Below are 12192 nucleotides of genomic sequence, written 5' to 3' on the forward strand. Positions count from 1 at the left end.
TGAGTTTGGCAACCCTGCAGTTTTGACTTCTAAGAGATTGTTTGTCTACATTACCAAGTTCTCACGAATGGTTAAACGAGCTAATGCTATGCATATTGCATAGTATACAGGGTGCGTGACGAATTTTTGCAGTAAATTTCAAATAGTAATTTCTCATGCTTGTGCATCATGATTTAGATATATTTGGCAGCACTGGATAGCTTATACTGTTAGGTGTAAGATTTAAACAAACAATGTTGAGTAAACGTAAAGATGTCGAAACAAGAGAGCAATCTGTCAGCCGTTGTCGCTTTGTTGCGCGCCGGAGCACACTGGGGCAGATCAGTGATTTTCTCGGCAAAAATTAATAACTTTTGAACAAAGCATCCAATCAGAATACTGTCTTCGGTAAAGTTGTTTGTATTAGTCAAGCGCTTCTTCTGAATAAATTAATTAGTTCGCAACTTGGTCGTAGAGATGGCGCGCGAATCTAACTTTTGAATAAAGCATCCTAGACGTATGGTGTTTTGAACAAAGTTTTTTATCTATTAAAATGAAGGAAAGTTGCAGAAGACATAAAACTTCCATAACCTTTAGTTTCGGAGATATAGGGTGTATTGAAAAATATGATGCCAAAATTATTATTTGTAATTTTTTTTTTGTATATTTTCATATGTTTGCTCTGGTTTCTGCATTTATTCCAACGAAAACAAACTAGGTGCGAATTTTCATTGAACTATTTGTGGAATTTATAGTGGTTTTAGTGAAATATTATCGAAAAACATGATATTTTGCCCCTATTTTATGTGGGTGGGATTCTCGAAAGTGCAGCTAAGGGCAGCTGGACTTTGTCTCTTTTGCTAGCTCATGTCATTGTCTAACATATACCAGAAAACTGAAGACATGATATTCGATGATTTTTTTAAATGTCACTTTATATATACCGATAAAAACATCCTTTACATTGAAATGAACTGTTTCACATAATGAAAAACATTATATAAATTTTTGACATGTCACCATTTTTAAATGCTGTGCTGAATTTTGAGATTGTTTACTTATTATGAGCTGCCAGCGAACCAGGGGCCTGGCTGGCGGCCATGTTTTAATGCTATCATCTGCTTTTGACTCTCTGCTTACTACACGATTATCCGTCCCTTTCCACCATGTATACGTAATCAGCTGCATTACCCAGGTAAAGTTGTATATGTGACATCATCGTACAAGCTGTGTGCTGCCGTGCCAACGTGATCGTGTACAACGTACAATTATCGATTACTTTTTCGAAGAGACGTATCAGCTTTTGTAAACAATGCATTTGATTGTCGGTTTGGTTTAACTGGTAGCTCATTCACGCATATTAACACCACTATCATGCAGGAGAAACTTTCCCCTATCTGATGGTTGTGTTAGTATACGTGAGCGAGCTACCAGTTACGCCAAACGGACGATCAAATGCATTGTTTACAAAGCTGATACATCTCTTCGAAAAAGTAATCGAGAATTATTAATGTGCGTCAATGTTTCAGTAGTTGGTATCCATAAGCGTGAATTTTTTTCTCGTCTCAGTTCAGTGATCAATTTCCGGTGTTGAGCAATAATCCACAAAGTTGCTATAATGGATTCACCTTCAATGTAAATTTTCAACAGTTGTTTATTCTATGTCATATGCTCAACATGCATTTCGTTTAGTGGTGTCTCAAAATTAATTTTAGTAAAGATAATAGATCACACAAGCACATCAAGCTATTTTTACAACCAGATCCATTAATTACAAGTCTGCGAAAAAGACCGAAGAAAAATTCAGCCCAAATAATAAAAAAAGCGAGGTATTGGCATTATTACAACCACCGGATTCATTTAACAAATAGTGACAATTAAGGACAACTGATTTCTAAATACTTCAACTTAAGAGATAGTTTAATCTTTAAACCGTTACTGCTTCTGCAATTTAAAAAGTTTAACGAATAAAAATTATACATAACTGACAGGTTTCCTTATTAGTAGAGATACTTGTAACGGTTTACAAAAGGTGAAATTAAAAAAAATCATCGAATATCATGTCTTCAGTTTTCTGGTATATGTTAGACAATGACATGAACTAGCAAAAGAGACAAAGTCCACCTGCCCTTAGCTGCCCCTACGAGAATCCCACTTACCTAAAATAGAGGCAAAATATAATGTTTTTCGAGAATAATTCACTAAAACCACTATAAATTCCACAAATAGTGCAATGAAAATTTGCACCTAGTTTGTTTTCGTTGGAATAAATGCAGAAACCAGAGCAAACATATGAAAATATACAAAAAAATTACAAATAAGAATTTTGGCATCATATTTTTCAATACACCCTATATCTCATGGAAGTTTTATGTCTTCTGCAACTTTCCTTCATTTTAATAGATAAAAAACTTTGTTGAGAACACCATTCGTCTAGGATGCTTTATTCAAAAGTTAGATTCGCGCGCCATCTCTACGACCAAGTTGCGAACTAATTAATTTATTCAGAAGAAGCGCTTAACTAATACAAACAACTTTACCGAAGACAGTATTCTGATTGGATGCTTTGTTCAAAAGTTATTAATTTTTTCCGAGAAAATCACTGATCTGCCCCAGTGTGCGGAGTATGCATGAAAGAAATAATTCGGTCGGTAAATGTGTCTGAAAGAACAGTGTATAATATTAAAAAAGGCTTGGGAAAGTGATAAGACGGAGCACCTGCTCATACTGCAAATAAAGCACAGAAATGGCTTACGGAAAATATTTCGTAAATTTGGGAGGAAGAAATTTGGCCCCCAAGCAGTCCCGATATCAATCCGTTGGATTATTTTGTATAGGGCGTCGTCCAACGGGATACCAATAGAACCCCTCACACCACACTTAATGCCTTGTTCAGACTACAGAGTTATAACATGTTATAGCGCTATCTTGATGGTGGTTTCTGTGTTGCAATTAGTTGACAACCGTTATAACATGTTATAACTCTCCAGTCTGGACAGCGTTTAAGTCGCTAAAAGCTAAAATCAAGGCAGTGATGACATCTATGGATCGAAACATTTTAAAACGTGCATACTGCAGTTTCCGGAAGCGTCTAACTACAGTCGTCGAAAGGGAAGGCAATTTTTTTGAATAAATTTACTTACAACTTCCATATGTTGCGAAAGAAAATAAATCGCACAAAATTCATTGCTAGAATAACTAACTGGCGTATTTTTTCTCAAATATGCCATTTACTGCAAAAATTCGTCACGCACCCTGTATAGGAGGGTAATCACTGTGCCTGTCCCGTTTAAAAGTAAAACGTACATCATCATGCTACAATCAGACAGTGATACAATCTATAAATCAGGAAAGATTCGACCTAAAATTCCCACCGGCGATATTTGTTTGGGTATCCCCCCCCCCCCATTTGGAGGAAATGACACATAGTACTAGATTTGTGCTGTAAAGAAATCGAAAATCCATCTCCCACCCAATCATCCTTTCACATATTACCATATTGTGCGCAGTTAAGATGTTTTTGAGATTTAAACATTACATTAGACATTTTAAAATGACATTTAAATTAATTATTTAGTAGAATGTATTGATAATATCTATAACAATCGAAACAATATATTAATATTATAGGTAAACCGATCATTGTGTCAAAAGCGATCATTGTATACACCGATATTGGGTGCCTAATTATGCGCACTTTATTGCGCATGTTCCTAACATCCTTTTTTTTCTTTGGTTTGTTTTTTTCCGTGCTGAGCACCAAAGCTACCGACGTGCCAGGAAGGCAGCTCCCACACCTGGACCCTACCTATCGACCCATCAACTCATGAACCGGGGACCAACGGCTTTACTTCCCATCCGAAGGAAGGCATGATCAGAGATGTTATGCCTCAGAACATCCCGGCGGCGCCGACTGGGATTGAACCCAGGCCTGCTGGTGTGAGAGGTAATCACGCTTACCACTACACCACCGGCAAACAAAATATAATTACACTTTATATTGAATAATTTTACAGGTTCTTTTGTGGGTACAAGTCGAATTGATGTTTTATCCACATTGAAAATTCGGGTCGGATGCTTAATGGCATCTTTCAAGTTAGCTTGTTCAATATGCCGGTCGACTTCTTCAAACTAGCTCCTAATTTTACCTTCAGTGACATACGTCTGCTGTTTCGAAAGACCCCTGGGATTCTTCGGGAAATGTTGGGATGCCGTTTCAAAAATAGTGTTAACCATTTTCGACCAGGAGCATGCGTTTTATGGAAACTTGAATGTCCTGTGGATTTAAGATAATATGCGACCGAAGTTTTCAGACGGGGAGTCCACCGGGAAGCCAGCCCTAGCCATCTCGATTATCCACTGGATGATGCGGTCCTCCTCTTGCTTATTTAAAACGGTTGGTCTTACTTCCGAAGTGCCAAGGGCAATTTTTTTTACGAAGAGTGCTCTCAGGGATTCCATGGACTTTTGTGACTCGACGAACCGAAAATCCTCTTCTGACCATATCCATGGACAGAACCATGTGATTTTGGTTGTACTGCACATTCTTCCGGCCACGATTCATCTTGAAGCACTCTGCGCATGATTAGGAACATAAATAAAAACAATGGTGCCTAATTCTGCGCAATAGTAAATCGTAATTTTGCACAAAAATTATGTATGTAACCGCTAGTTTTTGAGTAGGATACGATTAATGCAAATATATCTTACCAACTGCGGTAAATATTCCAATACTGGGTTTCACTTCGAAATTTAAAACAACACTTCGAACGCGGTGCAAACGTTCAAGCTAACGGAGCTGATTTTTTAACGTTTTCAGTGTTGTAGATTGTATTTTTTTAAATTTTGTCTCTTAATTTCTGTAAAATGCAAATCATATTGTGAATTCAGATATGTTATTCAACAGTGATTCAAAGAAAAATAATATTGTGGTGATAACAATGAGTAATGTTCGTAAAATGTAGAAAGAATGCTTGAAATGCGCACAATTAGGAACTGCGCACAATAAGGGGCGGTCACTACCAAATTGATATTTTAAAGCAACCATCAAAATAAACAGACTAGTTGCCAGTTGCTTTAAAGGCTAGTTGCCTCCCTAAGCGGGAGTTAATCTACTCAATGTTATTAGGCTGTCTAAATTTTCTTATTTAAGTTCGTTTGATGATTAGGACATCTCATCAGCCTAATTTAATAAATAATTGAAATCTTTAATCTACCTAATCAATTATAACCCATGCTTTATTGAGTACCTGCACCTGTGTATGTAATCTAAAATTTAACGTGTATCAAGTGTCTTTGCCTTTGACCTATATTTATTATATATTAGTTCGACCCAGATGACACCTTCAAGTGACTAAAATGCTTCACTTTGAAGATAGTTTCCTAGCTGATTTTTAAATTATTTAGGGTATATACTCCAACTACACTCACACGTTTCCACTATGCCATCCCACAAAATTACGTATGGATATATCACAATAGAAGCACGCCACAGTGGAAATTCCGAGCCATAGTTCAAACAGTTATCCCAAATCAAAATGAAGCACATATAAGATTAGTTACAATACCATGTACAAAAATGGTGTTCAAGATTGTTCCCTGAGTAATACCTCAATGAAAACAACTATGAAAGTTTGTCACGCAAGTAAAAGGAGCACCATTGGGCACCTTCTGAAATATTTCAATAGTATAATTCCCCTGCAAACCCAAACAAATCTATCTGCGTAAAAAAAATAAGAGTGATCTGCGGCAAAACCCGCCAGTATCGCAACCAACGTCAGTGCCTATACGTAAGCGTACTACAACGCGGCTCTCAAACAAAGGAGTAACAAGTGTGATACTATCAATTTAAACTAGAACTTTGGTTTTTCATGCTCATGAGGGGAAGCTCAGTAATCCTCATCGAATGCTCATGACGCTATTCTGCCACGACATGAGCCAACGATGCCGAACCTAAACCAACCGTTTCCAACGTTCCACTATGAAGCATAAGATTAGGCACGCCCACCAACGTCCAGGTTAAAAACTAGCCAAGGGGAGGGAGTAACCAATTCCATAGATTTATCATTAAAAATTATTTGGCATTCAAGTCAGAACTCTCCTGGAATTATTTCCCTAGTTCCTATGAAGTTTTCCTGGAATTATTTTAGGATTTAATTGTAATCCTCCTTTTAGCATACTCCCGAAGTATTCTCCAAAAACTCCCTTGGAATTATACTTCGAATTCTATTTCTCCCAGAAACTTCTTGACATTGTCCTCAGAATTCCTTTGGAATTCTTCTTTGAAAAAACAGATTTTCTAAAGCCGTGAAGGGACTATTCATAAGTCACGGCGAGTGTCAACGGTTCTGCAAATTTTGGAAATTTGTCCACGCTGGGGGGAGGGGTGCATACAGATTCATCAGTTTCAAATTTACTAAACCGACGAAGCTCTGTGTCCATCATCGCTCGTCGATCGATGCAGATTTCCCAAAAACAGACATCAATGAATCAATGATTTCTGTTTGAACGCTGATTTGCTTTCAGTGACAATCAATGTTCACGTTACATCCACATTTCGCATCGTTTGAGAACCATCACATTCCGTTAGACGAGTGCCGCCAACGTAGTTATGTAGTTAGCGTCGTAGCACATTAATGCAACATTGGGGGAAGGCTCTTAAAAAGACTTACTTGTCCGCTCATGCTGGAAACGCGTCCTCCGTACTGCAGTTTCGGCGGTGGCAGCACGCGACCCCGCACCTCCATCATGCTGTTTGAGATCGCCAGTCCGAATTCCTGTACGTACGCATCGTTGTTGAAATCGGCACGGCGCACGAGATTGTTGATTTCACGTTCACTAAAAAAAAAAAGAGCACGAGAGTTATGCAAAACAATCTAGAAATATTCTGGGATTGGGTGGTAGTATTTAACTAACCGATCTGGAGCTGATCTGGCCGTGGCCTTGATCATGGTCGAAGTTTGCATATCGGTGAGTTTCTTGATGCACCGCTGGCCGGCGACAATGTTGCACACCTCCAACGGTAGGTAGGTGTGTTTGTGCTCTTGACCGACCTGCAGGCAGGGTAGATGAGGATAACGAAGCTTCATCTTATACTTGTCGAGGAAGTATTTGGCCACGGTGCATTCCACGGTTTGTCCGTTCTCCAATTGCAGAGGGAAACTGCGGACAAACAAAAAAAGAGATACGCGTTAATGTTTGCCACCGACAGGCTTTAAAATGTGAGGACAAATCTTACGATTGCATTTGTGCTGGTCGACGAGTGACGTTACAGACGCGATACTTCCGGCGCATTGTACCGCAGTGGGTGATTTCGATCTTGAGTCCCTTGATTTCCTTGGTGAATTTGACACGCTGGGAATCGGTGAGCGGTTTACGTTGCTCGTTGATGTCCCTGATGTCCAGCACCTCGCACATGAACTCGATCACCGGTTGTGCCTTGTAGAATGCCGTAGCCGATACTGATAGAAAAGACGGTGTTAGCCGAATAAAGAACGGTGGCTCAATGAAGCCAGTAGGATTCACTTACCATCAATGTTTAACATCATCTTCCATTGCGACGGACGGACGCTTTGATGGAAACCGAACCATACCTCACGACCTCCTCCGAGGGGATGATAATAGCTGCAATTGGAGAGGGTGTAACTTAGGTTTGAAATTCTTGCGCCAATGAAAGAGAGATCCAACTCACCCATCTGGCGAACTGAAGAAACTTCTGCCAACCGGTGTGTATGTCATACTCGGTAGATGTCGCATCACCACGTCCAGTGCGAGGATCGCATCGTACGGAATCTGCCGCGTGCGTCCTTCGAGTGCTTCCTCCAGGTTGAAGAGCGACACCTGGGCCACCCATTTGATGGTGACGCGGAACACACGATCCTTGCCCTCGCCCGGTAGCGTAACCTCCAGTTCGACCCGATCGTTGCCAATTGGCAGAGGATCCCGCGTGTACAGATTGTTACGTCCATCGAATACCGGCTTCAACGCTCCGAACATCTTACTGTACGCATGCACCATCGTCTCGATGATCTCCCGATTGACCTTCCGAGGACACTTGTCCGGCTGGATGTTGATGTCGTAGTGATGCACGAAGCCCCGAGGCATCGTAATCTGGAAGTGGTTGGCACGCAGCACGATCGGTCGACCCTCGCGCCCAAGGTTCGGCCGACGGGGACAGGTAAATACGGGCAGATCCGGTGGAGCCGGTGGCGTTGCCGGGACCACCCCGAGGGCACTGGTGGCCACATTCGGCGCTCCGGCAGTGGTCGACACCGGCGTTGGGTTCACTGTGGCACCAGCTGGAGGAGCTGCTGTTTGAGCGGTGTTTTTTTAATTTGTTCCAATTATTTTTTTTTTTTTTTTGGTTTTTTGGGAAATCAATTTTGGTTCGTAATTTTGTTATTTTGATCGTTGGCAACAGTAGCGAAATAACAAAACGCAACCGGGATTTGTTTTTAATTTCGTATCAAACGAATCATACCAAAACGGGAACAAGTTAATCGAATGTGAGATGTGGATGTGGAAAAGAAAAGTAAAACAAAAAAGAAAACGAAATGACATTAAAATATATTCATGGCTTGAACAGGTTCTCGATGCTTTGCTGATACAGGCGATGGTAAATCTCAATCCGTTAGTAATAGTTAGCATTTGCTAGTTCTCCTCGATCAAGCTATTTACATTTAACGCCCTTGAGCTACTACAGAAAAAAAAACTTTCCTATTTTTGAACCTAGTTCTGTGTTCTTTTGTTTTGTTTTATTTACCTGTTATCGGTCCTATCTGATCGGTAGAAACTAATAGAAAATGATAGATAAGAATAATAAAATGATAAAAAATAAATGAAAAAGAGTATACTTTATGACTGCGTGAATCAGAAATTTACATGGTGTTGTCGTAAGAATGGCTCATTATTTGAATGCTATGTTGTAGTTTTAAATGTTGTTAAATTGGAAAAGAAAACGAGATTTTCAAGCTCAATATTTCATTTCAATCTGTAAACCTATATAAGCATAACGCCTGTAGGGTCGTCATCGATTATTTGTGAATCACTCTGTTCCACCTTCGCCTTCATTATAATAACGAGCAACAGTACGTAATGACGTCAAGTGTACCTACACGTTCTTCGTTCAAACTTCGATAGGTTAACAACAAGCGGCTTATTACCTGTCCATTCCCGGCAAATGTCGCGCCATTCGTACTCCGGATCAAAAGCGCTGACGGTCGCCGTTGTCGTCATTGTCGTATCGGCACCAGTTGAGTCCATTGTCGTTATGCTCGGAGCCGTATCTGCGCAGATGAAGCGTAAAATGCGTTACTTTAGGGTTCGGGAACAGACGAATTGTACGTGGTGGGGCATGCAGGTGTGATGTTGTCACTTGGAACTGTATAATTTCCGCTTGGTAACGGGAAGAAGGTGTAAATTGCGGATGCATAATTCTGTTGAAGAAAAAGAAGTAACATCAGGATCGTAGTAGGCATCTATAATTTTATATGACATTACCCCCGAACGTCGTTGCACCGAAAGGTACATTTTCATGAATCTATTACGAAAAAAATTATAAATATTCAAAGGAAGTAGGGTAAATGTCGGCTTCGGCACCCATTGACTGTTTTCGGCAACCAAAATTTAAACGATAATTTCACTATGTTTTCCCATCAACACACTGAATGTATCCAAACGATTCTTAAGTCTTTCAGCTTCAATCTGATTATATTTGTACGACCAAGCAATCCTATTATGCCAGATTTTTCTTCAAATGACGCATACGCACTACAAAATGGGTTGATTTTGAGTTGCTGATAATAGAACAGCTGGTTAACACGCAGTTCTAATGGGAAGGTTGCCCAAGAAAAAGAGGCTGCCGACAATAGTCACACTCACCTGAGAAGTAAATTCTGTCGATTGGAATGGATAGAGAAGCAAGCAGCAGATGAATGTAAACAAACAGATACGTCATATATGTGTGTGACGCTGAAAAAATGCTAATAGAAGTGCGGACGCTGCTTAGATTGACGAGAATACGTAAATTCTCCTATTCCCTGAGTGACAATCGAGGCTATGTCATAGCCAAGGTGTCCCACACTGAAAAAAGTTTTCATATAGTTTCCATTGGGAACGCACATGATATTTTTCCAATAACAACATTAATTATTTTTACCTGTAATTCACATAAAATTCATATGATCACATGAATTCTATGTGATAAATCACATAAACTTCATTGGACACATAAGATTTATCTGATTTCGTGGTGCGATTCCCAATTATGAGATCACATGAAAGTTATGGGAAATTCTAATGGATATTTTCCATCGAAAATGTGATTTATTTTTTGAGTGCACCTCTAGAGTTAACGAGTTTACTACATACACAAAAACTTACACTGAGGCAAATAAACATAAGAATTTCATAAGGCTAGACGTATGAACGACACATATGAATTTCATAAGCGTGACTTATGAACGATGTTCAAGGTACCCGCATAAACGCGAACCATAAATTGACCTTACCTAAAATGGTTAAAAATTGTTTATAATCCCTGCTAAACTTTAACTGAAATGGTTATGGAACTTTACATGAACGTTTAATGATAAAGTTTCAACCTTATGTATTATGGTTTTTTGGAACTGGACCTTACAAATAATGGGTTGTTAAGAACCATTACCGTTCCAAATTCTTGTTTTCTCCATACATTTTCGGAAAGAGAACTATATTAGAACCTTTTAACTTATGGTTTGAGAACTTTAATGGTAATGGTTATGGTAGTCAGTAAGGTCCACGAATGGTTTTGTAACATCGATCAACTTTATGTGAAATATATCGCGAATTGGTTGCCTGTAATTTACTGATTACCAATTCACGATATATTCCACGTAAAGTTGAGCGATAATACAAAACCATTAATGGACCTTACTGACTACCATAACCATTACCATTAATGTTCTCAAATCATAAGTAAAAACGTTCTTATATAGTTCTCTTTCTGAAAATGTATGGAGAAAACAAGAATTTGGAATGGTAATGGTTCTTAACAACCCATTATTTGTAAGGTCCAGTTCCAAAAAACCATAATACATAAGGTTGAAACTTTATCATTAAACGTTCATGTATAGTTCCATAACCATTTCAGTTAAAGTTTAGCAGGGATTATAAACAATTTTTAACCATTTTAGGTAAGGTCAATTTATGGTTCGCGTTTATGCGGGTAGCTCTTGTACGCCTTTAACCATTTCATTTTCCCAGGCGTTGAAAGACGAGTGGTCATGGGTCCAATAATCTCAACATCCATGATTCGGTTGCAGTCTGCTCCGTTTTAGTATTTTTTTCAACTGAAATTCATACCGACTATTTGTGGTTAAAATTCATAAGTAGTTCTTATGGAATTCTTACGTTCGATTTGCCTCAGTGTACGTATAAAGAATTATCATATAATTTACTCATTACTCAAACATTTGGCGAATCCCAGGCTGGCTCTCGTGAGGACCGATCTACAAACGGACCGGACAAACGCTGCTTGATTGATCAATTCTCCAGCAATTGAAAAGGGCCTATCAGCTTGGGAAAACAAAACTGTATGTAAGCCCTTTCCTCGCAAACCAACGACAGGCTTCAGTACGCTGGGCATGTAGTACGGATGCCGGAAGACCAACAAGACCTCGTCCAGTCGAGGTCATCGACTCCGTGGCAGACCTCGTTCATGTTATTTTTTAGTTTTTAGTTACTCCGGAGTAATGGACCGAAGTGAGCTGGGTTTAGACAAGGTAAATCAATTGATGAACTCATTAGAATTTGTTTTCAAGACAATTGAATGCAACTGAGTTGATCAATTGACTTGCCTTGTCTAAACCCAGCTTAAAAGCGGCGACGAAAGAATGTCCTGCATTAGCTTCAACAACCGTACAGGCTTCTGGCTAGACTCGGAAAGTTCAACGTACTCAGCTTCTGTTGATGACAGGCTGCTTCCTAGCGGCTCAGCTGATTGGACCACTTCCGAGCTTGAAAACGACCCCGGAATTGGAGTTTCGATCCACCTTGTTACCAGTCCAGTCTCTGCATCAATGAATCCTTGAAGACCACCGACTCCACCAAGCTCAAGCTATAAATCAGTTCTTGCGTCGAGGTACCGTAGAGTTCGCTTCACATTGATTCCAATCTGCTTCGATAGGTTGACTGACTATTCGTCCATTGCAGTATCGGGTCTAGTAAGCACCGCAA

At 39.5% G+C, this 12192-nt stretch overlaps 1 protein-coding gene across 8 annotated transcripts in view; it reads right to left on the minus strand.

Annotated features, from left to right (window-relative positions):
• AGO1 (protein argonaute-2) overlaps positions 1-12192 on the minus strand; it is a 146680-nt gene that overhangs the window by 8859 nt on the left and 125629 nt on the right. For 2 of the 8 annotated variants that reach the window (XM_065231479.1, XM_065231477.1), the window contains exons 4-10: positions 9141-9263; positions 8741-8770; positions 7670-8288; positions 7508-7602; positions 7217-7439; positions 6895-7140; positions 6651-6816 (exon numbers count right to left, since the gene is read on the minus strand). In XM_065231479.1, the coding sequence (XP_065087551.1) occupies positions 6651-6816; positions 6895-7140; positions 7217-7439; positions 7508-7602; positions 7670-8288; positions 8741-8770; positions 9141-9263 (1502 nt within the window). The remainder of the gene's footprint in view (positions 1-6650; positions 6817-6894; positions 7141-7216; positions 7440-7507; positions 7603-7669; positions 8289-8740; positions 8771-9140; positions 9264-12192) is intronic. The other 6 variants (XM_065231482.1, XM_065231480.1, XM_065231478.1 and 3 more) reach the window with 5 other exon arrangements.

This window comes from Ochlerotatus camptorhynchus, unplaced genomic scaffold, assembly GCF_037179485.1.
Source record: "Ochlerotatus camptorhynchus isolate MF236.1 unplaced genomic scaffold, CSIRO-AGI_Acam_v1.1 ptg000357l, whole genome shotgun sequence".
In the NCBI taxonomy this organism is placed as follows: domain Eukaryota; kingdom Metazoa; phylum Arthropoda; class Insecta; order Diptera; family Culicidae; genus Ochlerotatus; species Ochlerotatus camptorhynchus.